Source organism: Pseudonaja textilis, chromosome 8, assembly GCF_049901715.1.
Source record: "Pseudonaja textilis isolate UNSWEBS1 chromosome 8, rPseTex1.2, whole genome shotgun sequence".
Taxonomy (NCBI): Eukaryota; Metazoa; Chordata; class Lepidosauria; order Squamata; family Elapidae; genus Pseudonaja; species Pseudonaja textilis.
In genome coordinates, this window is record NC_141997.1 from 51,970,771 (window position 1) to 51,997,596 (window position 26,826).

Below are 26,826 nucleotides of genomic sequence, written 5' to 3' on the forward strand. Positions count from 1 at the left end.
CTTTGTGGGTGCTTTTCTTTTTTTAAAAAAAAATACTTGCATTATTAGCCAGTAATTGTGAGAAAGGATTACTGAAAAATAGGAAGAGTGGAAGACTCATCAAATGTTTGCTTTCATCGTACCCAAGCGCTTCCAATATATGATGGAACCAGATGCAAAAAAAAAAAAACCTTTGTCTCGAACTACAATTTTAGAATCCTAAAATACCTTGAAAATATGAATTCTCCTTTCTTTCTCACTGCTCCTATCTTCCCTCTTGCAGGATTGTGTGCTTTGTACCCGCTTCTGACTCAGACATTGTCAAATGCACTGAACATTTAATAAAATGTTACTTCCAAGATGTTAGGTGGGAGGAGAAAAAGGAAACACCAAGAAAGTCCAGGTGCCTCTTGAAAAAAAGCTCCTTTGCGACAGCCGTGGCCTGGAGGACTGAGAATCTCCATGGAGATTCCTTGGAAAAGGTTTTGCTTCTCATCCAAGCAGCTTCTTCAGTTCTGAAGAAGAAGAACCGAAGAAGCTTCTTGGATGAGAAGCGAAACGTCTTCAAGGAAAAACCAAGAAATTTCAGTTGCCTCTTGAGAAAGAAAGAAGAGAGAGAAAGAGAGAGAGAGAGAGAGAGAGAGAGAAAGAAAGAAAGAAAGAAAGAAAGAAAGAAAGAAAGAAAGAAAGAAAGAAAGAAAAAGAGAGAGAAGAAAGAAAGAGAAAAAAGAGAAAGAGAAAGAAAAAGAGAGAAAGAGAAAGAAAGAGAAAAAAAGAAAAGGAAGAGAGAGAGAAAGAAAAAGAGAGAGAGAGAGAAAAAAAGAAAAAGGAAGGAAGAAAGAAAGAGAAAGAAAAAAAGAAAGAAAGAAAGAAAGAGAAAGAAAGAAAAAAGAAAGAGAGAAAGAAAGAAGGAAGGAAAGGAAGGAAAGAAAGAAAGAGAGAAAGAAAGGAAAAAAGTACCTTGGAGACAACCATGACCTGGAAGATTGAGAACCTCCATAGATATTCCTTTGAAAAGGTTTCGCTTCTCATCCCAGAAGCTTCTTCAGTTCTTCTTCTTCAGAACTGAAGAAGCTTCTGGGATGAGAAGCAAAACCACTTAAAGGAAAAACCCAAGAAAGTCCAGTTGCCTTTTGGGCAAAAAAGCCCCTTTGGGACAGAATCTCCCTAGACCTGGAGGATGCTCACCTGTGATGGCTCTCCGGATCTCCCTCGCCGCCTCCTCTCGCATTTCTATCGAGGCTTGTTCGCTGTACCAGGCCGCGTGGGGCGTGCAGATGAGGTTTGGGGCGTCCTTCAAGGGCCCCTGGCTAAAGCTGAGGAAAGCAAACAAAAATAAAAACAAAAAAACCCAAATATTAGACCTTCTCGCATGAAACCTCTGCCTGCCTGCATCTCTTCTGCAAATTGATCTCACCCAACACACTCAAGCTCTGATTGGGGGCCAGTTGGAAATTCAACCCCAGCTCCCATGTTCAGCTTACAAAACTGGCTGGTCCTCAACTTACAACCATCGTTGGGACCAGGATTTCAGTCATCACACAAGGGCGGTGATTTGGAAAGATGCGCCCGATTTTATATCAACTTTTTTTTTTTGCCGCAGTGGCAAAAGTGAATCCCACGGTCATTAAGGAATTAGGTGAATCTAGCTTCCCTCGTCGCCTTATAGGGGAATCATGTGACCCCAGGACTCTGCAACCGTCATAAGTGCATGCCAGTTGCCAAGCCTCTGAATTTGGATCATGTGATGGTTGTAAGAGCAGGAACCAGTTGTTAAAATCACTTTTTTCAGTGATGTTTTAACTTCGAATGGTCACTAAACAAAAGGTTGCATGTTGAGGACTACCTATGCCCGTGATGGCGAACCTATGGCAGGCGTGCCATAGGTGGCACACAGAGCCATATGTGCCGGCACATGAGCTGTAGGCAAATTTACCTCACTGTGTATGTGCGCACCTCACAGCTGATTTTCGGCAGGTTTGAGGCCTTTTTCGACTTCCCAGAGGGTTGAGGAAGGCTTCTGCAGGCTTTGCAGGCGAAAACTAGCCCTGTTTTGTCACTTCCTCTTTTTTCGGAAAAAGAGGAAGTGACAAACAGGCCTAGTTTTCGCCTGCAAAGCCTGCAGAAGCCTCCCTCAAGCCTCTGGGAAGCCAAAAAAGGCCTCAAACCTGCCGAAAATCAGCGGTGAGGCGCAGTACAGGGAAGGGGGCAGGAGGATTGCATGCACACGTGTAGGGAGCATGGGGAGGTCACGCATTGCCTTCTGGGTGTTGGCACGCAAGCGCGAGCATGCAAGCACGTGCACAATTTTTGGCACAGGACCCCAAAAAGGTTAGCCGCCGCCACTCTATACCCTCCTGAGACTGAGAACAAGACGTCATATCTCCAAGACAAATCTCCCCAAGCTGTTTATCTTTAAATGTGTTCCCCTTCTGGCTCAGGAGTTGTGGGACTTGATATCCCACAGAGTGGCAGGGTATCAGTTGGGAAAAAAAGGGCTTATAAACCCAGGTAGTCCTCGACTTATGACCACAATTGAGCCCAGAATTTAAGTGAGAAATTGGTTAAGTGAGCCTTGCCCGATTTTAGGACTTTTCTTGCCACCATTGTTAAGTGAATCCCTGCATTTGTTGAGTGAGGAACATTGTTGTGGTCTGCCGGCAGCCTGCGGAGACGGAAACAGAATTGGACAGTGGGGAAGAACATGGGCCAGTCCTGGAGTCTGGAGAGGGCTCGGATGAGGGATCTGCATCCAACACAGAGATGGGGCCAAGGCCATCTGGGAGTTATGTGTCTCTAGAACCTCCAGAGTCTGGCAGCAGTGAGGCAGAGGAATAGCGGGAGCCTGTTCCCAGTGTGCGCATACGCAGAGCTGCCAGAAGGCAAGAACAGTTAAGACAAAAGGGGCAACTCAGGCGTAAGGCTTGGAGGTGATTGGCCCCTCCCCTAAGACATAAAGGAGGAGCAAAGGGACAGGAGCCTTTGCAGGAAGCAACTTTGTTCACTCCGTTCAGATTAAACTTTGAAGCTCTGTGTGGACTTTGTGCTCTGTTTGGCTTTTTACAGTTCATTAGGCACTTTAGTTGTTGGCAGCAAGTCAAAGGAAAGAAAGGTGGATGCTTATCTCAAGGGACTGTTTGGGACTCCTGACAGGCTGGGAATGAACATAATTCCCAGCGTTGAAATAAAACAAGAGTTGTTTGGACTAAGCATGTGCTTAATTACAGTCTCAGGAAGCCTTGGTCAGAACAAACATGGTCATTTAGTGAATCTGGCTAGATTCAGCTCGTCAGAAGATCACAAAAGAGGATCACATGAGCCCAGAATGCTGCGACTGTCATAAATATGAGCCAGTTGCTGAGTGGCCAAATTTTGATCACGTGACCAAACGGGGGAATGCTGCAACAGTCGTAAGTGTGAAAAACTCAGAAACCTTCCATTGTCTTATAAAGAGAACTAGAAATGCAATTAAGAAAACAACCAACCACTCAAGTAGGCTAACATTATTGCAACATAAGAGATGTGTACCATATTTCCCTGAAAATAAGAACCTGTCTTATATATTTTTGGCCACCAGAAAAGGCACCAGGTCTTATTTTTGGAGGAAGTCCTCCACTGACTAACCTCACTTGCATGCATCACCCCTGGCCTCCTTTTTACTGTCAGGGGCCTTCAGGAACTTCTGTGGCCGGCAAGGCTTTCCTGAAGGCCTCTGCTGCCTCAGGATCGATCCTGAGCTTTGTTATCAGCTCTAGAGGCCTTCAGGAAAGCCTTGCCAGCAGCAGAAGAAATGGGTCGGCCAGGCAGATGTCGGGGTATGCGAGGCCTGGCTATGACTGTCCAAAGGTAAGTGGTAGGGTAGCTCCACACACACATACCCATCTCCACCCTAGCTTAATTTTTACCCGTCCACTCTGGAGTGTCTGGGAGTCTTAATTGGGGTTTATTTGGGGGGTAGGGCTTATATTGGGCACATGTGTAAAAATCAAGCTAGGACTTACTTTCAGGGTAGGTTGTATTTTCGGGGAAACAGGGTAGTTCAGCCCAACAGTGTATTTTCACAATTAATTCATAAGCAGATTTGGCTGATTTCAAAGTTTGGTATTTACTTAGAAGAGACATGATCAGGAATTTAAAAAAACATCCCATCCACACACACAATAGGGCCAACTTTTTGTGTAATATTGTCAAGAAAAATGCCTAGACGAGTCCATACAGTTACTGGGAGTCAAGTTTGACTGGAAGACAACTCCTTTTCTTTAAAAAAAATAAAATAAACCTTTAACCTGATTTCAAAAGATCTGGAAATGTCAGGCTTCCAATGAAAGAGCTACAGAATTCCAGAAAGTTGAAAGGGAGTAAGATAGCTTTATTTTAATAAAGGATCTGTTCCTTTTTTCTTTTTACTTCCAAGCCTGCATATTTTATTGTAAAATAAAATGTGTTTTATCTGCAAACAGTCCAGTTCAAGGTTGTCTCCCAGTTTCTTTATGGGGTCCAAGCCTATATATTTTCAAACTTTTGACCCTTAAAATTATTCCGTTTTAAGTTTATGAGAGAGATCCTTGCAGTCCCAACATGTATTAACAATATGTTTAGGGCTCATTCTTTGGAGTTGCTAGGACCTTTTTCCATTAGACTTGGATGCAAACACCACAAATGCTCCTAACAATGTATTTGAGATGCTGATTTTCAAATCGTCCTGATTTGCTAAGAATTCTCACAAAGTGGAGATGGCACTATATTATTTCAAGGGCCTTCAAGCTCTGGTTTTAAAGATTGAGTTGTCCAGTCACCTGAATGGCTCTGATTCATGGACATCTAAGGCTGCTCCCCGTATTCTGCCTTCCTTCAGTGCTTGTGCAAGAGCTTTCTCGTCCACCAGTCCTCCGCGAGCCGTGTTCACAAGGAACGCTCCTTGTCGCATCTGTAGGGTGTGAAAAGATGAAGCATCATGCAATTAATGGAATATTTGAGTTGGAAAGAGCCTTGGAGATCTTCTAGTCCAACCCCACTGCTCAATCAGGAGATCCCATACCATCCCAGTCTGTTAGAAATTCTGTGTATTGCTCTATAGAGCAAACAGTGCACAGTCAACATGTGCTTTTCTGCTTAACTGTGACAAGGAAGCAGGAAAGCACATGTTGACTGTGCAGCGTTTATTTTGTAGGGCTATATACAGAATTTCTCACAGGTTACAGGCCCGACTCACTTCCGCTGTGCCACTCTGCTTTGGAGAGGCTTTTCTGGTCATTTTTCCTTTAGGCCTAGTCATACCTGGCTACAAGAAATAAACGCAAGATTCAGTAACAGGAAAAAGACTGCAACAGAATAAAAGAAAATGACCAGCTACACAGTGGCAATAAAGCTTTCATTTGCAAATCTAACAGGGTAAAATGGTTGTCTAGTCTATTCTTGAACACCTCCAGTGATGGAGCACCCAGAACCTCTGAAGGCAATCCATTCCATTAATTGTTCTAATTGTCGGTACAATTGTCCTTATTCCTAGGTTGTTCCAAAGGTGTTTTTTCAAGAAGCAACTGGACTTCCTGGTTTTTCTTTGAAGACGTTTGGTTTCTCATTCAAGAAGCTTCTTCAGCTCTCAAGCTTCTTGGGTGAGAAGTGAAACATCTTCAAGGAAAGACCAAGAAGTCCAGTTGCTTCTTGACAAAGAATCTCCACAGACATATACAGTAGTTCTAGGTTGCTTCTCTCCTTGATTAGTTCCATCCATTACTTCTTGTTCTGCCTTCAGGTGTTTTGGAAAATAGCTTGACCCCCTCTTCTCTTCTCTGTGACATCCCCTAAAGCAGTGGTTGCCAACCAGTGGGCCAGGGACCACTGGTGGTTTGCGAGAAAAATTTGGTGGTCCGCAGAGAAATGTCACCCCCAAAGCAATTAATCCAGTCTGCGCAGGAACACAAGTCTTCATTGCCCACATGGCCTGTGGAAACACAAGGCTTGCATTGCTTGCATTGTGAACAACACGAGGTAGTGAGGGGAAGGGGGAAAGGGCGGAGGGGGGGAACTTGCCCCACTCACCCCACGCACCTGGCCTGGCCACTGGGCTGCTTCTTTCCGCTTCTTTCTTCTTCTGCTTTTGTCTGCATGCAAGGAAAGCAGCTAAAGTCTTTCTTTCTCTCCCCCAAACTCTGCCAGAAATGAGTCTTTGGGACACTGCAAGGCCTCCTGCGCCAAGAGGCTGTGCTGGCACAAGAAGTCTCACAAGGACTCATTTCTGGCGGAGTTTGGGGGAGGGAAAGAAAGACTTCGGCTGCTTCTGCTGCTTTCCTTGCATGAAGCCAAAAGTCTCTCTCTCTCTCTCTCCCCCACCCTGAGAATGGAGCTGGAGATGGTATCCTGCGATCCCAAATAAAGAACGATCAATTGGTAGGAAAACGGAGTGGGGAATTTTCCTGCAGACTTTTTGGGGGATTTTCTGGTCTGCGGGATTTAAAATTATGAGCTTGGTGGTCCCCGAGGTCCAAAAGGTTGGTGACCCCTGCCTTAAGGTATTGGAAGACTGCTTATGTCACCCGTAGTCCTTACAGTTCTCTGAAGAAAATATACAATTATGATGAGAAAGATTACAGAACACACTTAATTATCTCCGGAACAAATGGGAGAAACATCACTCCGTGTGTCATTTAAACAAGGGTCCAACCCTTTTAATATCCTGGCTTATCAGGAAGAGCAATGCTGATAGATCGATTCAGCCTTCCAGGAAAAAGAACCAAAGCTGGTTTCTTGTGACCTATTCAGCACTTTAACTAGCATTCTTATGCTTTTTTTTTTTCCATTGACAAGTTAGAATCGTGAGCGAAAAACACCTAAAGCTGTTAAATTATCTTTCAGTTTTAACGTGTCAATCAGAACAACAACCAAAAAAAGAACCATTTTGAGAGTTGTCCAGCATGACACAACACTGGGAAACACAAAAGCAACTGAAAACACCTCTTGGATTGACATTCATCCACTGAAGGTTTCTGACAAAAGCCACTTTGATTCACACGCTGGTTTTATAACCAAACCTATTTCAACAAGAACTGTTTAAGCTTTTAGAAGTGTGCAGTAAATGGTATCCTTTTATCTTGAATTCTCTGAATCATATAATACCCATTTTGAAACACACCATGAATTTCACTTGCAAATTATGTTAATCTTGTTCTACAAGTGGCTAGACTTTCCAGATCGAGACTCAATGCTTGTTCAGACTCATTTAATTCAAAGTTCAGAAAATGCAGCATTAGACAAGCAGAGCTCCAAAAAAAAATATTCAAAAGAGAAACAGAAGCCTGATCGAATCTATCTATCTCCTTTTGATGTGTAAATTTTTATCTATTCTGACTTAACAACCCCCCATTTCTACGGTTCTTGCCATGATGACAATAATAAAAAAGGATTAAAAATTATATAAATCCTGCAGCAACAAGGCAGCTGATTAAAATTCACCGAAGGCTTATTTATTTCTGATTCCACAGCTCTGAGCAGCTTTCCATTGCTTTTGAGAAGCATCCTGTACCCCCAGGGAGTTCAGAATCTAATTTTGAAACCAGTAGGGTTCAAAGACACAGAGTTTCTGCAACCCGTCTCAAAAGGAGAAGGAGAAATTAGGGCTACAAACTTGCATTCGTGATGGTGTGGAGGACAACCTGAATTCTTGGACAAAATCAGACAGAAGCAAGAGAGACCTAGGCCCACCTCCCTTCATCCTAGGGCACGCAGGGAGGAACGGAGAAGGGAGCAACGTGGGTTGCATGGTTTACAGGGGAGGAAAGGGCCCTGATTCCCTCCATTAGCTACAGCTGGGAATACAGTGTTTAAAAAGGGAAGCTGTGCACAGCAAGTTGTTGGGTGTAAATCGTGAATTGTCTGGTATTGTCGAGGCTTATCTGTGTCACAATTGGCGTCTTCCCAATTGTGTGTGTGTTTTGCTGGCCTTTCAAGTCTGGAATTCCTTCTCCTGCCCCTGTCAAGTTAATTGTTATAGCATGGTTTGTGTGGATTTTTAGCTACAGTTTGTATGCACTTTGTTTTCAGACTGAATTTCCTCCACTTAAAGGCTGTTCCTGAGAGAGTTTTTCTCCAGGCGAAGATAACCTGGACATTTGGGGGCAAAGTTGGAGGTACTAAAGGGATACTTCTCGCTTATGTGACTGGGTTGCCTTTGTGCCATGCCCCTTTGGGTCATCACATTAACAATGTCAGCTACATATAAGGAAAATCTATATAAAATGTTTTAAAGATGGCACTTTCCACCAGCAAGACTGCTGGCAAAGATGTTCAAGAACATGTCCGCTAAATGCTGGAAATTTAATCAGGTACTGGGTTCATATTATCACATCTGGTGGATATGCCCAAAGGCAAAAAAAAATATTGGACAAAAATACATGTCTAGTTAGAAAAAAATAGTAAAACAACATCTGGATTTAAAACCAGAAATATTTTGTCGGGTATCTTACCAGAAAAAAATACAGTAAAGGGAATACATATTTAATTTTACATATGTTAACAGCGGCCAGAATTCTGTTTGCACAACAATGGAAAAATGAAGAGATCTCTACGGATGAAAGTGTAATTTAAAAAATTACGATATTTTATGATGTAATAAAAGAAACTCAATAAAAATACATTAAAAAAAATAGAATGTGCAGAAATGGATAGATTAATACTAAAAATTGAGGAGAAGGAAAAAACAGAATACCTTTTAACATGGGATGTGTTTTATCAATGGATAACTAACAGAAGCAGAAGTTAGAAATTTAAAAGCTTAAGAGAATGATTAATTATATAAGGAAGGTTTACTAAAATGAATAAGCAATTATATTATTATTATTATTATTATTATTATTATTATTATTATTATTATTATTATTATTATTATATCTTTGGTGAGACTCGCAGCCTTTGGGCTGGTTGGTAGTTCAAAGTCCTGACCAAGGACCTAGGAACTGTTCAGGTAGTATCAGAGGATATAAGCTGTTCCAAGCAGGGTGTTTTTTTGTAGAATCAGGGTGTTCAAGTCTGATAAATTCAGGATTTCCAAATAGTGAGGCAGCCCTTTAGGTATGGCTCCAAGGGCTCCAATGACAGTTGGGATAACACACAATTTCTTTTTCCAAAGTTGCTCAACTTCAATTTGTAAGTCTCAATACTCTGTGATTTTTTTTCTTGCTGTGTGTCTACAATTCGTGCATCACCAGGTATTGCAATGTCAATGAACCAACCCTTTTTCTTTTCAACCATTGTTATGTCAGGCGTGTTGTGGGCCAAGTGCCTGTCAGTCTGAATTCTAGAAGTCCCACAAGATCTTGACCTTTTCATTCTCCAGAACCTTCTCAACCTGATGGTCCCAGTAGTTGTTACTATACTCAAATCCAACCTTTTGGCACAGTATCCAGTGGATGATTTTAGCAACTCGGTTATGGCGTTCTAGGTAGTCATTGTGATTATTATTGTTGTTATGAAGAACATTGTTATTACATTACTATTTCTCAAAATTAACTACCAGGACAACACACTGTTTATGTTTATGACTGTCGTAACTGTGAGACGGTTGCACAAATCACATACTGTTAACTTCAAGGTTGCATCTTCAAGGACCAGTTGTTAAGTCTCCCTTGTTCAGCCCTGTCGTAACTTACAACAGCTGCTGAACAAGAGGTCGTTGAGCAAGGACTAGCTGGGCAAAATATTCTGGGGAAATTAAAAGTTTCCAGTCATTGCAGAAACTTTTCTTGTTTGATTCTTCTCCACAAGTCATTTTCTGTATAAATTTATATAGAATAAAAGAAGACGGTTCCAATTACTCCCTTGGAACACAAGGGGGCGCCAGTCCCTCACCATAACCAAATACTTATGAAATTCTCGGGGTGCAGAAATATCCCGAGGTGGCTTAACTTTCAACTGCAAGATGGGCAATGGCATTAGGGGAGATCACCTCCCCCCCCCCAAAAGAAACTGGTGACAAATCCAACGGCACACGACACACTGAAGTGAGCAGAAATGTAGCGTAGTTGCACAGCGGAATGCTTCACCTGCTCATGCAGACCATAATAGTATTACTACTACTAATAGTAGTACAGCTACAGGGTTGCTTTCTTGCAGGCATTTCAATACCCAACCTAGGTAACATCGTCCGTGGACAGTAGGGAATCCCAGCCATCACGTAGAGAAAGAGAGCAAGCCCCACTCCCTTCTAGGACTGATGATGTTACTTAGTTGGGTCATGAACCGTTTGCAAGAAAAGCTCAGCGAGCACCAAGGATTGTTGTTGTTGTTGTTGTTAATTTTGTTGTTGTTGTTCTCTTTCTCCTCCCCTCACTAAAGCCCTTCTAGCACTGATGACGTTACCTAGTTTGATCATGAAACGTCTGCAAGCAAACCACCAAGTTCAGACAGCTCCAAGGATCACACAGTCATCCTCCTCTCCTTCTCCTCCTCCTCCTCCTCCTCTCTGCAAACCCCACTCCCTTCTATCACTGATGGTGTTACCTAGTTGGGTCATGAAACGTCTGCAAGAAAACCACCCAGCTCAGAGAGCACCAAGGACCCTTCACTTCAACCCTGAGCTACAAATATCCTCCCTTATTGGTAATACAGCTTCAATAAAAGGGCTACAGGAGCAGGACCACGCTACTTCCCCAAGCATTGCTACAGGTAATTGTAATCCCCCCCACCCGGACAACCACAATCACAATGTAAAGAGTTACAACTCCCGTTAGGTCCTTACCTGTTTAATGGTGAAGTCATTAATCAAGTGATGATTGTGCTCGTTGAGGCTGCAATGCAGGGTGACACAATCGCTGTGGAACAACAAATCTTGCAGGGTGCTGACCCGCTGAAGGCCAAGGGCCCGTTCGATGCCGTCCGAGAGATACGGGTCATAGAAAATGACGTTGAAGCCGAAGGCTTTGGCACGCAATGCAACGGCCTGGCCCACTCGACCTGCAAGGGAGGGAGGTGCTTTTTCAGACAAGGCACGGAGCCTTACGGCCCCTTTTGGAAATTGGGATTGTACAGGGGTGCTAAATTGTACGGGGTGGCCCCAGTGGTCAGAATGAAGTATTGCAGGCTGACTGCATTCCCAACTGTCAGCAGTTCGATCCCGACCAGCTCAAGGTTGACTCAGCCTTCTGTCCTTCTGAGGTCAGTCAAATGAGGACCCAGATTGTTGGGGGCAAAAGGCTGACTCCATAAACCACCCAAGAGGGGGTTTGTAAGGCACTGTGAAGTGGTCTATAAGTCTAAGTGCTATTTCTATCTATCTGTCTATCAGGCCATGGTTGCACAATAGTTAGTATGCAGTATTGCAGGCTGACTGCATTCCCACTGTCAGTAGTTCAATCCTGACCAGCTCGAGGTTGACTCAGACTTGCATTCTTTCGAGGTCAGTAAACTGAGGACCCAGACTGTTGGGGGCAAGAGGCTGATTCCGTAAACCACTTAGAGTGGGCTGTAAAGCACTGTGAAGCGGTATGGAAGTGTAAGTGCTATTGCGAAGGGAGGGAGGGAGGGAGGGAGGGAGGGAAGGAAGGAAGGAAGGAAGGAAGGAAGGAAGGAAGGAAGGAAGGAAGGAAGGAAGGAAGGAAGGAAGGAAGGAAGGAAGGAAGGAAGGAAGGAAGGAAGGAAGGAAGGAAGGGAGTGGTTAGAATGCAGTATTACAGGTTAACTATATCCACCGCCAGCAGTTCAATCCTTACCACCTCAAGGTTGACTCAGCCTTCTGTCCTTCTGAGGTCGGTCAAATGAGGACCCAGATTGTTGTGGGGGGAAGATTCTGACTCTATAAACTGCTTAGAGAGGGCTGTAAGGCACTGTGAAGTAGTCTGTAAGTCTAAGTGCTATTGTTATTTCTATCTATCTATCGGGCCATGGTGGCACAGTAGTAAGAATGCAGTATTTTAGGCCGATTCTGCCCACTCTTGGCAGTTCAATTCTGACAGGCTCAAGGTTGATTCAACCTTCCGTCCTTCCAAAGTTGGTAAAATAACGACCCATATTGCAATACATGCTGACTCTGTAAAGCACTATGGAGTGGTATATAATTATGTGCTCTTGCTAAACTACCCTATGGGGTTGCCTTGAAGAACTTTTGTGAGGCTTCAGTTGGTACCAAATGCAGGAGCCCAGAAGCTTCCCAGCACTTGCCAAAGAGGACATGGGACGTCTCTATTGCAGGCTCCGTATGGGCTGCCTTTGGCTTTTGAGTAGCTTCCACTGGAGCCATGGTGACGCAGTGGTTAAATGCAGTACTGCAGGCTAACTCTGCCCACTGCCAGGAGTTCGATCCTGACCGGCTCAAAATTGGCCTTCCATTCTTCCCAGGTTGCTAAAACGAGGACCCAAATTGTCGGGGGGGCAAGAGGCTGACTCTGTAAACTGCTTAGAGGGGGCTGTAAAGCACTGTAAAGCGGTATATAAGTCTAAGTGCTGTTGCTGTTGCTATTTAGAGCAGCGTGTCTCAACCTGGACAGCCTTTGGTTGTGTGGACTTCAATTTCCAGAATTCCCCAGCCAGCTGATCAAATCAGTCAACCTTAAAGGAACTCAACTCCATTTGCCCCTTGGAAGGACAGGTGCAGAAGCTCCAATATTTTGGCCACCTAATGAGAAGAGAGAACTCCTTGGAGAAGACCCTGATGCTGGGAAAGATGGAAGTCAAGAAGAGAAGGGGACGGCAGAAGAGAAGGTGGGCAGATGGTGTCACTGACGCAACAAACATGACGTTTGGGCAAACTCCAGGAGGACAAGGAGGGCTCGTCCTCCACCGGCCACCCAAGTGAGAAGAGAGGACTTCTTGGAGAAGACCCTGATGCTGGGAAAGATGGAAGGTGAAAAGAGAAGGGGACGGCAGAGGAGGAAATTCATTGATGCAACAAACATGACACACGGGCAAACTCTGAGAGACAAGGGAGTGCAGGAGGGCCTGGCATACTAAGGGTCGCAAAGCGTCAGCCACGATTGAGCAACTGCACAAGAACCAGAGCATCCTTGGCCGTACAACTAAGACAGTTGGACCCACCCAGCCCAATAATCCCCAGCGTCTCTCCTCTGATCCTGGCAGCTCCAGAAGCCACTTCCCGAATCTGCTCCACGCTCTGCACCCTTGTGCCTTCTCGCAAAGCCTGGTGCAGCCAGGTGGTTCGCCTGTAGAGGTTCAGGATGTGGCACATCGTTGAGTCCGCCGTCTCTTCCACCGACGCAGCCGGGACGTTGCAAACGGCGATCCCTGCAGAGGAAGGAGGAGATGACGGGGGGTTGGCACTGGGATGGCAAAGGCCGCCTCTCAAGCCGCTTTCGCAAAGAGTCAGCTGGACACCAAATGATCTACAGGCAGAACTCGACTTACGCTCAATATTTCTGTCGCTAAGCGAGACAGTAATTAAGGGAATCGGGCTTCTCTCCTTGACTTTGCTGGTTAGAAGTTGGCTGGGGGAGGTCACAGATAGTGAACACGCAACCCCGGGACATCACAACTGTTGTAAATAAGTGCCAGTGGCCAAATTTTTTATCGTATGGCCGTGGGAATGCTGCAGTAGTGGCTGTGAAAAACCATCGTGCCCCTGTCTTTCAGTGTTGTTATAACTCTGAGTAACTGCTAAACCAGTGGTGGCTAACCTTTCTGTCCTTGCCTGCCAAAAGTGCGCGCATAGGCACGCTCTGGAGTGACAGCTCACATGCCGGCGGAGATGGCTCCGCGTGCCACTTCCAGCATGCATGCCATAGCTAAATGAATGGTTTTAAAGTCTGTACAGAAAACTTCCTTTTTTTTCCCGCAATTCTATTAGAAACGTTAAGATTTCTGGCATGTTAAAAAAAAGAAAATAGATGACGACCAGAAAAGCACAGAGATTTTAGGATTAAAATTGCTGCAAGTAATCGATGTTGCATTTTAAATCTCCGTAAATGTCACCCAATTAAATGAGGCATATTCTCAGGGAAGCGGCTCTATGCTTAGAGTGCGATACGATTTAAATATAGCTCAACGAGACAACTTAGGAGAGGAATATTGCCGGATTACAAATGTACACAATTAAATATTTGGCTACAAGGCTGGGTGGGCCCTGACTTGGGACAAAGCCAATCTTCAGACATCTTTTGCAGTAGAAAACCCAAGATAATATATAAGATGCCTGTGATAGGTCATACTGGAGACACACTAACCACGGCGATCTGAAAGCGATGGTGGGAGAACATCCAATGGGTGTTTGGGCAAGGAAGGCCACCCAACCCACACCATCCCCTTAAACTGCTCCCTCAGTTCCAGATCTTTCCTTCCTGGGATTGGACTTTCCATCGTCATGAGATGGAAGTTCCCAAGCAAAGTCCTTCAGAAGCAGAAATAAGTCGGTTACCCAGGAGGAAAAGGACCATAGGGGGAACACGGTTTCATGGCGGTCCTTGATTACTTCCTGAGTTTAACCAATCAACCAACCTTTTTTTTAAATAAAAAAAGAGAAAGAGAATTGTCCAACCCCTGGGTGTATCATAATTCATATCCTCCAATGGGACACATCCACAGCCCAGAGTCATCCATCATATTCTCCAGTTAGAATTTTGCGTGGCAGAAACTTCAGTCACCTAGTTAGTATCTTTGAAAAACTATTTATGGAATGCACTTTCGATTTCCAAGCAAACACCTTTCCCCACCTCCCTCCCTTTCTGTTGGCAACTCTAAAAAGACCATAGAAATATTTTATGAGTTGACAGGAATCCTATTCCTTCCAGGTTCCTGGCTGAGGAACTGAGAACATGTCAGAATAGGGAATCTCTGGAGTGATGATGATTCCTGAAGCATCAGAAAGGCGTACAGGCCTCCACACAACCTCAGGTCTGGCCCAAAGCCCCCATCCTTTTAAAGCAGGGTTGTCCAACTTTGGCAACTTTAAGACTTGTGGACTTCAACTCCCAGAATTCCTCAGCCAGCAAAGCTGGCTGAGGAATTCTGGGAGTTGAAGTCCACAAGTCTTAAAGTTGCCAAGGTTGGATACCCCTGTTTTAAAGCATCTGGTGGCCAACCACTTGCCAGTTTAGTGCGTTGTAAAACCTAACATTTGGAGCTGACAGAACAGTGCAGAAGAACAGAGTTGTGAGGGGCCTCAGAGGTCTTCTAGTCCAACCCTCTGCACAAGCAAGAGATCCTCCACCATTCCAGACAAGCGGCTGTCCAGTCTCTTCCTAAAAGCCTCCAGGGTTGGGAAGCACCCACAATTCCTGAAGCAGTCTCCTCTCCTTTAGGAATAAAATTAGAACCAAGCACCTGGGAATAATCACTAACTTGTCCATTCGTTTGCAAACGTCATAAAGGAATACTTTCAATCTGCAGGGTCCGGGTCTAAAACGAGACCCCCACAGGAAAAGAGGGAAAATTATCACAGAAATAAGAAAAAAACAAGCGGAAGTTAATATTTTGAGTGGGGAGGTTAAATCATCCGAATGCAAGTGAAGGCTACGAAGAAGAGGAAGCTGCCTTCCTTTTGATGTCAACTCTTTCTAAGCGCTCCGAGACTGTAATTGGAGTGGATGAATTTATTATCCAGATTTTGCAAGTTAGGGCAAGGCGAGAAACAACTGCCGTGTAGAACTTACTGAATATATTCAATAAAATAACGTCCCGAATAAAAAGTTTGACCTAGTGGCGAAAGGCACAGGGGACCATGAGTTCTAGTTCCACTTAGGCCTGAAGGCACCTGGGTGACCTATGGCCAGTCACCTTCTCCCAGCCCTGGACAGCAAGGAAGGGCAAACCCCTTCCAAAACCTGCCCAAGGAAACTACAGGCAATCCAAATCAGCAAAGAAATGCATAAATTAAAAAAAGTCAAGGGGGTATAAACGGTCTTTATAATCTTTCGGTTGGGGAAAAGCTGCCCAATTTCTCATCTATGATAAAAGACTTTGGGTGCTTTCCAGGTTTGGCATGTCGTTCTGTTCCACCCACCAATTTGGGGCATGGGTGAACGTACATTTCGGCCATATCCTCGCGATCTTGCTATCAATATTTTCACCAGCCACGGTCACCCACTGATTTTCAGAATATCGTGTTTCTCGGGCCCCGGAACCAAACCCCTCCATTCCTTCAGAGTTATGGTTTCATTCTCCATGCAAGCTAAAAGGGACCCCTGCAAAATAAAGGCCCAAACTTCCAAATTATGGCAAGATAGGCCTTGCTATTTGAACGCCCCCAATTTGGTTAAAGCAGACCCTGCGTTGAAAGACATGGATGGACATGGAATACCTAAGTCCCCAGCAGATTTGATATCGATGTTATCAAAACCGCTTCCAATTCGAACGATTATTCGAAGTGCTTTAAATTTCTCCAAGTCCTCACGGGTTAAAGTGATGGTGTGATACATCAGGGCCCCCACAGCTTCATTCAGTACCTGCAAAACAAAAAGAGATCCAGTAATTTTCCCTACTAGGAGAAAACTATGATCTAGTAGTAGTAAGCTTTCCTTGGTACTCAGACGAAACACCTGCCACCCACCCACTATATAGAGTAGAATAGAATAGAATAGAATAGAATAGAATAGAATAGAATAGAATAGAATAGAATTCTTTATTGGCCAAGTGTGATTGGACGCACAATTTGTCTTGGTGCAAATGCTCTCGGTGTACATATGTCTTTATCTATCCATGTTATCCATCCATCCATCCATTGACTATGTCTTTATCTATCCATATTATCCATCTATACATACATACTTGCATGTCCTTATCTATCCATGTTATCCGATCAACCAACCGTCCATCCATCTATCCACCCACCCTCCCATCCATCCATCCATCCATCGACGATTCTTTATCTATCCATGTTATCCATCCATCCATCCATCCATCCATCCATCCATCCATCCATCATGTCTTTATATCTATCCATGTTATCCATTTATACATCCATACATCATGTCCTTATCTATCCATGTTATCCAGCCATGTTACCCATCCATCCGTCCATCCATCTATGTAGCTGATCCACTGTCTAGTCACTAGATGGTCCTTTTCTGGATTCAGCTGATTTCTCTGTCTTCAAATAAGCTGGGTGACCATAAAAAGAATTACAAAAAAACACTCAAGACATGGAGAAGTTTGAATCTGAACATCTTGCAGTACTGATCATCGTTAGGTGGATAAAGTTTAGTGAAGTATGACTAAGAATCTGAACAAGTCGCAGACTGCACGATTAAACAAACAGAGAATATACATACATATATATAGTTATAGAGATGCGCAGTGGGAATTTCAATGGAAAAAGGGGGATGACATTTCTTTTGAACATTATATTCAGAGAAAATTGGCATAAGATGTTTTATCCTCCGCATATTTACTTTAGTCCTTTACTTCTAAAATGAAACTCTTTTTCTTCAACTTCTTGGAAATATAAGAAGCCGGTCGGATTTTATTTCATATGTGGTGGCAAATAGAATAAAGCTCAAAATATTGGAAAATGGAATGAATTTTGAAAGTGAAAATCCCAGGGAAATACCCCTCTAAAATATTTTTTATTACATTTTACCATGCTTTAAATCCCATCCAAATATACCGAATTGGCATTGTATATCTCAGCAGCTGCAAAGAATTATATGCCTTTTATTGGAAAAAAAAACCTTTTGATTCCTTCTAGGGAAGAACTAAATTGTGCCTCCAAGTCTTTTTTTTTTTTAAAAAAAACTTTATTTTTAAAAAGTAAACCTGACACAGAATTTTTAATTTTAACTGAAAATCGTACTGATTGTAGACAGCAATCTTTTATCTAGAATTTGGGTTTCAGGGTTCACTTGTTAACTTCTTGTATAATTTATACGACTGGTGGTACGCATTATTTACTACTCATGCTATTCTTTCAATGATTGCAATAGTGTCAGCAAGTATTTCTTTAGTTTAAGGCTTAATGTGGATTTTGACTAGAAAATAGGTGTGAAATATCTCATACGCTTCTCAGGCTGTTTTAAATCTATTTGCTTCGTGGTTTTTCAAACTTGCAAGTAGATAGCAAGTAATAGTACCACTTGATACTGCTCTAGTGAGGCCACACTTGGAATATTGTGCCTTGTTCCGGTCACCACAACACAAAAAGGGTGCTGAAACCCTAGAAAGTGTGCAGAGAAGAGCAACAAAGATAATTAGAAGTCTGGAAGCTAACAGAATCAGGTCTCGCCGCCTAACGAAGAGAAGGCTTGGAGGAGACATGGTAGCCATCTTCCAATACTTAAGGGGCTGTCACAGAGAAGGGGCGGCGGTCAATTTATTCAATTTGTGTTTTTAACAAGAGATTGGACAACCATTTGTCTGAAGTAGTTGGTGCCTGAAGACCTCCAAAATCCCTTCCAACTGTCATTCTAATTCTATTCTCGAAAGAACCTGAGGACAAAAGCAATGAGTAAAAAGACAAAAAATGCAGCTCATTAGGTGGGAGATTCAACCTGGAAATAAGGGGGAATTTAACCAGAGAATACCAGAGTTGGAGGGGACCTTGGATGGTATATATGAAATAGAAAAGGTAATTGATTATATAAAGGATATGAGAAAATAGAAAATATGATAAAATAGAAGGGATTATATGGGGATATAAAGTATTTTATCATGAGAGTATCTTTGCGGATTAAAAACAGGGGAATGGGAATTTATTAAAATATATAGATAAATTTTGGCTAAGTGGAAAGAAAGAAAAAACATGATTATTATAGAATTATATATAAGAAAAGCGAAGATAAAATGAGAGATATTAAGAAGTTATTATTATTGGGATTTTTTGTGTTTGTATGTAGATAGATAGATCGATAGATCGATAGATCGATAGATAGATAGATAGATAGATAGATAGATAGATAGACAGACAGACAGACAGACAGATAGACATAGATATATAGATATAGATATACGCATTTTAAAATATACAGCTGATTATTTAATGGATAATAGAAATGTATAATGAGAGTTCTTCATTATGATTAAAGTAGGGGAATGAAAAATTATTAAATTACCTAGACTGAGGGGATATACCACGTCAATCCTAAATATATTAGTTTTATTTTATTTTTACTCTTTTTAGATTGTTTATTATATATCAGTCTAGAGAAAATTAAGGATAATAATGATGTGTAATATAAAATAAAACAGGTGGTAAGCTGAAAATGGAAATAATAGGGGATAAAGAACTGAAAATTTATGCGTGGATGAAATGATATTGAATTAATGAATTGAAATATGAAATGGACGTTTATTTAAATATGAGTGGAATGGATAATGACATGAGGTGATATTATATAAGATAGATGGAAATGAAAGTATGACTATGTATAAATGTGGTAATCCAGTCTCTTTTTAAAAAACCACCAGTGATGGAGCCTTCACAACTTCTGGAGGAAAGCAGTTATGCTGATTTAATTGTTCCCGCGGTCAGGAAATTCCTCCCTTAATTCCAGGTTGCTTCTCTCCTTGGTTAGTTTCCATCCCTTGTTTCTCGTCCTGCCCTCAGGTGCTTTGGAGGATAAGTTGACCCCCTCTCTTCTTTGGGGCAGCCCCTCAAATATTGGAATATTCACTGTCAGAATATTGGAATATTCCTTGTCTGGAATATTCTTGACAGTGAGAACAATTAACCAATAGAGCAGCTTGCCTGGAGTTGTGTGTGATCCATCACTGAAGGTCTTCAAGAAAAGATGGGATAACCATTTGTGGTGCAAAGACTTCTCTATTGGTCAGGGGGTTGGACTAGAAGACCTTCAAGATCCCTTGCAGCCCCATGATTCCAAGTTAAATAAGACCATCGGTTTAATACTTCATTAGACAATCAGGCTTAAGGAAATCTCTCAAATGTTGCTTCCCCTAAATGTATTCTCTATAATACATACAATATTTCCTTGGTTTTTGCAACATTAAGATCAAAAAATATTCTTTGTTGCATCCTACATTCTTGCAATCGACATTTCTTATTCACTGACATTAATTTGGGTTTTCAATCATATCCTTTCCCCATAAAAGTACTCATACGTTCAGTTAATCAATATTACCACAAACATTCCTTGTATATTCACCGTCCATAAATATATTACACACCCACTCCATATAACACATTTATATTTTAATATTTTGCTGGTACACAATCAGCACCTGCTGCCTACTATTTTTCATCATCTTCACAGCATTTATTAATTCTTTTTATATTTATATTTGTTTCCTTAGGCAGAATATTTATAACTTTCATTTTCATTCTTTTCTTCCCTACTTCAATATCCTTCCAATGCAAACCTTTAATATATTCCTTCACTCCATATTCACCCCAGATCATATCGTGTATTCTTAATTTTGAGTCCATTCCTGCCTTCATGTTCTCACCTTCTTAAAGACATTTATTTCCCTCAAAAACATCCTGCATTCCCTCAGCTTCTTTTAATCCTCCCTGCTCTCTGCAATTCTCTTTTCTCTATGCATATTACACATCTTCCTTTTAATCTTGTTTTTTCTTATTACTGCAGCAAACTTCACTCACGTGCATTTTTTTTTATCTGCAGCCTTTTGTGTCTCCGTTCCACCATGTATTTTTTTTTTTCATTTTCTTCATTAAAAACTTTTCCCTGGCAGTCTAACACAATTATTTTCACCCCACCTTCCACACCCCTTTTCCATTCATGCAGGGGAAGATTCATCTATCTTCTCGTTCTTTTTCTGAATATGATTCATACTTTCCCTCCCTGCTATTATTTTACTTTCAATCTAGTTTCTTTCTCTTCATCTCCCAGGTCTGCTTCTTTTTTCAAGACTACTCTTGACACTGCCAAAATATACCGTAAATCTATGGAGATTCTCAGTTGTCCAGGTCATGATTGTCTCAAAAGTGCTTTTTCAAGAGGCCACTGGGCTTTCTTTTTCCTTGAAGAGGTTTTGCTCCTCATCCCAGAAGTTTCTTCAGTTCTGATTAACAGTTCAATTCTTCAGTCAGAAATGAAGAAGCTTCTGGGATGAGAAGTGAAACTTCTTCAAGGAAAAACGAAGAAAAGTCCAGCTTTGGGGCTACCAGAATATAGTTTATCCCAAATTCAAACCCTCTACTGACTTTGCATCCTTCACTAATTATCCCTCTCTCTCTTTCACATTAAACAAATCAGTCAAGATTTTTGATTCTTTCCTTTTCTATCTGCAGCGATGAACTGACTTTTGCCTAAAAGACGTACTCAGAAGAGCCAATTCTCATTCTCTCCAAGTGTCTCCACTCCATTTTCTGTATTCTCGTCTCATCCGCAGCCATCCGTTCACATCATTTAAAGGAATCATCTTCCCCCTAAATTGTATTCATTCGACATACGGCTCAATTTCCCTCCCAAAGTCATTTCTAAGTTCTTCCACAATTTAAGTTCGCTGAAGCGTAACGTGCAACTATCCCCAAGCTTCGCATCCCTACCCACGACAATCTTGATGACACCAAATGACACTTTCTAACGTATATTTCATCCTTTTCGTTTGCGAATTAAAATGGTTCTTTCCCTTCTCTCTGCCTACGTTCACCAACTCTGCTCCACAAAATCAGCTATCTGTGTAGCGCAATCTCCTTATTTAAGGGCAAAACTAAAATGCAGCATGTTCGTTAAAATTGCCAGACGCAGAAATTCAAGGCAAACTTTTAAAATATATATTAAAAAACCCTCCCTCCAAACTTTGTGGCTTATTACAATAGAAAGAGTGGGAAAAAAAATAACTGCCCTGAGGAAAGCTCTTGTGCTATTGTTTAAATAAAAGGCAGAAGATAAAATTTGACAGTTTTACTGTTTGCAAATGCAGAAAGCAAAACAGGGAAGAATTCTAATGCACTTCTACACAAAGATAAAGAAGAAAGAAAAGTTTTTAGAGTCTCTTTTATTAAAGGTTTGACATAATGGTTTTCACAAATCCAGCAATGAATATGCTTTATATATCCTGTTTGAAGGATCATTAAATTGTTTGCTTAGCGTATAGTTATTATTCTAAAGCCCAATTATTCACTTTTGATCATTTTATTTTTATAAACAGGTGTAGTCACCTAATCGTTCTCTTTTCAAAGCTTATTTGTGGATTATAATATATACTGTAGTAGATTAAATGTGTTACTTTGGAAACCATTTTGGATTTTTTTGCTTGAGAAAGATTAAAAATGAAGTTTCGTTTTTAGGACTGGATGATTAGATCTGTTCTTATAGAAATATTGTGTATTTTCATTTTTGCAATTAGGCATGTATATTGCATTTTTTAATGTTTAAGTTTAAAGTCAGAGTAAGAAGGCATTTTGTTATATAACTCTAATGCTATTATATTTTTGACATTTAGGTTTAAACTTAGAGTATGAAGTCATTTTGTTATATAATTCTAATGCCACTTTGATTACCGAATATTTTATATACAACTTTTTAATGCCTTTAATTCAGAGTAAGAGATTATTTCTAATACACACACACACACACACATATTGAATTCTGTCTCCCTCTGAAACTTAATAAAGGTGAGTATTACCATACAGTACACAGAGACATATATCTCTGTGTGATATTAATATAGTCACCTAACATTCTTTCATAACTCCTATATGTTCTCTGAAAATGTTATGCAAACAGTAACCAACTAAGCCATAATTTATATTCCCAAAGTAGAAACCAACATGTCCCAAATATGCTTTTTCAGGAGGCAGCTGGACTTTTCTTGTTTCTTCTTTTGAAGACGTTTCGCTTCTCATCCCAGAAGCTTCTTCAGCTCTGACTGGATGGTGAGGAAGGGAAGGATTTATATTCCTTGCAGACAGCTGGTCATTTGCATTTTGCATTCCCCACCATCCAGTCAGAGCTGAAGAAGCTTCTTGGATCAGAAGCGAAACGTCTTCAAAAGAAGAAACAAGAAAGTCCAGTTGCCTCCTGAAAAAGCATATTTGAGTCAACCATGGCTTGGAGGACTGAGAATCTCTACAGACTTTTAGAAACCAACAATTTATTTAGAATATTATCAACAATCCAGGCAGGATCCCATCCAGTGATACCTTGAGAAGGAAGATTACAAAACTCAAAAGGTTCTTACTTTAAACAGCTGCTCTAACTGGTTCTAACTGGTTGACTTCTTGGTTGGCTAAGACCAAGCATGTTATCGGTACCGGAGAATGGTTCATTTTCTGGCTGCTCTGTGTAGCAACCTCACATCTGATGTGTCCTTTCAGGCGAAGTGGTGGAGGAAGAGGAGAGGAAGAAGATAACAGAGATAGAGATGATAGATAGATAGATAGATAGATAGATAGATAGATAGATAGATAGATAGATAGATAGATAGAAAGAATAGAGATGATGATAGATGGATAGATGATAGACAGATAGACAGATAGATAAGAGCGATATGATGAAGGAAGGAAGGAAGGAAGGAAGGAAGGAAGGAAGGAAGGAAGGAAGGAAGGAAGGAAGGAAGGAAGGAAGGAAGGAAAACCCTAAAACAAGCAGGTGGGAGCAAGTATCATTTTAGAATCCAGGATTACCCAGTCCAAAATAAATCATCTCATTTAAACATATCCAATGAAGAGATCAAAGAAGTTTCTTGAGTTATGGAGGAGGGAGGGGGAGGGGGAGGAGGAGGAGGAGGAAGAAGAAGAGGAAGATGATGATGAAGAAGAAGAAGAAGAAGAAGAAGAAGAAGAAGAAGAAGAAGAAGAAGAAGAAGAAGAAGAAGAAGAAGAAGAAGAAGAAGAAGAAGAACAACAACAACAACAACTTGTTGTTCCTTGGATGAGAAGCGAAACAAAGCCCAGTTGCCTCTTGAAAAAGTACCTTTGAGTCTTACTCATTATGTTGTCACCTGATTGTCCTAGAAGGTTATCTAGTGGTAGTGGTGGTGTGTCTCTATGTATGTATGTATGTATGTATGTATTTATTTTATTTGTTGAGCATGTATTAGTTAACAGATATAAGTATAAACATGAATTTTAATACCTGAAATGGGTATGAATAAAAGGAAACATTTGCTCAGGGACGGTAGGCATGCTGGTGTGCTCATGCACACCCTTTAAAAACCTCTTAGGAATGTGTGTTATGCAAGGCTTTTAGGAGAAGTTCTACCTGGATGTAATAAAGCAACCCTGAAAATTTCCTATTTCTTTTCTTTTTTACATAAAATAAGTAAAATAGACAAGGAGTCAAATCCCATTTGGATTTAACAGACATTCTCCTTTAACGGACACCCCTTTCCGCCCCAAGGGTCCATTAAATCAAGGACAGTCCTGAAAATTTCCTATTTCTTTTCTTTTCTTTTTTTGCATAAAATACACAGGAATGGTTGATACAACCATGACCTGGATGACTGAGAATGTCTACGGACTCTTATACACAGGAGTCAAATCCCATTTGGATTTAACAGACATTCTCTTTTAATGGACGCTTTCTGTCCAAGGGTCCATTAAATTAAGGGCAGTCCCTGCACAATTTCTAAAAAAAATAAATAAATTTCCATAATGACGGCCTTTCGTTGGTTGGTTTGGCTGTCTGAACATGGACTCTGGTGGTTTCCAACCACAATAGCGCATTCGGAAGAGCAGAGAGAGTAATTGGTTGGTTGGCCTGCTTGGGGGAGGGGCATTTGCCAGTATCCTGGCATTGCTCTGTAACTTTCTGTCTGTGGAGAATCCAGAATGCATTTAAAAATGCAAAACACTCCACTGGTTTGGCTGCTGATCTTAGGTGTGTATGCGTACTCGTATTTGTGCCTTTGTGCCCTGTTCAGGTGCTCCATGGTGCATGCATTGTGTTGCAACGGCATGTCTAAATCAGCTGGTTAGACCCGTTTGCTGCAGCCGTCCTCTTCCTGCAGCCTAACGAGAAAAGTTGTGTTTAGCTGAACAACGTGTGCATGACTCATCAAGATTCTTTGGTTCTGGGTGCTGCTGTGGAGGTAAATTTCCTTTTGGGAGGTGAATGCAGGAAGGGATTGTCCCTCTGTGCTTCTCAGGGTGGGAAGTCAGGCCTAAGAAGCAACTCATACAGGTTTTTTTGGGAGGGGGGGGCTAATGTCCCCATTTTATAAGGCAGAAACCAAATTGCCATTTTTTAAAAAAATCTACCTTTGGCAACAAACCTCGATCCAGAGCTTTGTTCACAGCTCCAGCGGCCTTCAGGAAAGCCTTGCCAACCTTGCCAGCTGTAGAAGAAATGGGCTGGCAAGGCAGGTGTTGGGCTGTGCGAGGCCTGGCTACAACCATCCAAAGGTAAGGAGTAGGGCGGCTCCACCCCCCTGCATCCCCATCTTAGCTTAATTTTTACCCATCCACTCTGGAGTGGGCAGGATCTTAATTAGGGCTTATTTTGGGGGTACAACTTATATTGGGTGCATGTGTAAAAATCAAGCTAGGACTTATTTTCAGGGTAGGTTGTATTTTCGGGGAAATAGGGTAACAAGAGAAGGTAGTAGAAAAGTTGAGAAGGATGATAATAATAATAACAACAACAATAATACAGCCATACCATACAAGCTAGGGATACATACTCATTTTATGTAAACCAGGGTTTCCAACCTTGACATATTTAAGACTTGTGTATTTCAACTTCTCTCTCTCTCTTTTAATGTGTGCCTTCAAGACCAAAAGTAAGTAGTAGGGCAGCTCCAACGCCACCCCGGCTTAATTTTCCCCCGTCCACTCTGGAGTGGGCAGGATCTTAATTAGGGATTATTTTGGGGGTATGGGTTTATATTGGGTGAGAACATGTAAAAAACAAGCTAGGACTTACTTTCAGGGTAGATCGTATTTTCAGGGAAACAGGGTAGCTCTTTGACATGAACCAACTTGTTGGAAAAATCCATAAATACGTTCTGTAAAATGTACTAGACAAGCTCCTGGGTTCAAAACCATATTTACCAGACACACACACCCATACACAAGGACAATCTATCCCAACCCTTCCTAATCTGATGATAACAAAGGTGATTTATAGGCTACTGATGATGGTAGCTGTATCATATCATGCAAAATGCCGCTGTGTTATCTTAGTAATTTATACAATAGTTCTGTCAGTTAATATCCCATGAATCATTAGGTGGGAAGGAGGACACGAAAAAGCACTTTCTGAACAACCTTGCCAAGAAAATTGCAGAGAGTTCTTCAGGCAATCTCTGAAAATCGGACACAATTGAAGGGAAGAATTTTTTTTAAGATATCATCAACGAATTATTTTGTCTACTTAGAGCCACTCAATTGAATCCACCCCCGTGGAATGTGGCTTCCAAAGTTGACAAACACACAATGTGTGGAAGGAACAACGTTAAAGATTGGCATGTAAGTAAACCTATTTCATTATTATTATTATTATTATTATTATTATTATTATTATTATTATTATTATTATTATTATTATTATTTACTCATTACTATTAAACCAGTTAAGATTCCATTTTCCTTTGGCTCATTGTGCTTCTCCAGTGACTGGCAGTCCTTGACTTACGACTACCACAGAGCCCAAAATTTCTGATGCTAAGCGAAACAGTGAGTTCTGTCCTCATTTTATGAGCCTTCTTGCCACATTTGTTAAGCGAAGTGCCGAAGTCGTTAAGCTGGTACACAAGGTTCTTAAGGGAGTCTCACTTCCCCACTGACTTTGCTTGTCAGAAGGTCATTAAAAGGGGATCACGTAACCCTGGGACCCTGCAACCGACATAAGTACATGCCAGTTGCCAAGCCTCATGAGACCATGGGGATGCCACAACAGTGTGGAAAAACGGTCGTAAGTCGCTTCTTTTCAGCACCATTTGAACGGTCCCTAAACGAACTGTTATAAGTTGAGGACTCCCTGTGCAAAACTAGCTGGCAGAGTCAAAAGTGCTCTGCTACAATAGAAGACACTTGCAAATTTCCAGTTC

At 41.6% G+C, this 26,826-nt stretch overlaps 1 protein-coding gene across 4 annotated transcripts in view; it reads right to left on the reverse strand.

The window, feature by feature from the left end:
- Window positions 1-26,826, reverse strand: part of CTBP1 (C-terminal binding protein 1) — a 60,859-nt gene that overhangs the window by 5,478 nt on the left and 28,555 nt on the right. For all 4 annotated transcript variants that reach the window (XM_087938083.1, XM_087938082.1, XM_087938081.1 and 1 more), the window contains exons 3-7: window positions 16,217-16,361; window positions 13,003-13,209; window positions 10,712-10,926; window positions 4,776-4,906; window positions 1,168-1,295 (exon numbers count right to left, since the gene is read on the reverse strand). In XM_087938083.1, coding sequence (XP_087794209.1) covers window positions 1,168-1,295; window positions 4,776-4,906; window positions 10,712-10,926; window positions 13,003-13,209; window positions 16,217-16,361 — 826 coding nt within the window. The remainder of the gene's footprint in view (window positions 1-1,167; window positions 1,296-4,775; window positions 4,907-10,711; window positions 10,927-13,002; window positions 13,210-16,216; window positions 16,362-26,826) is intronic.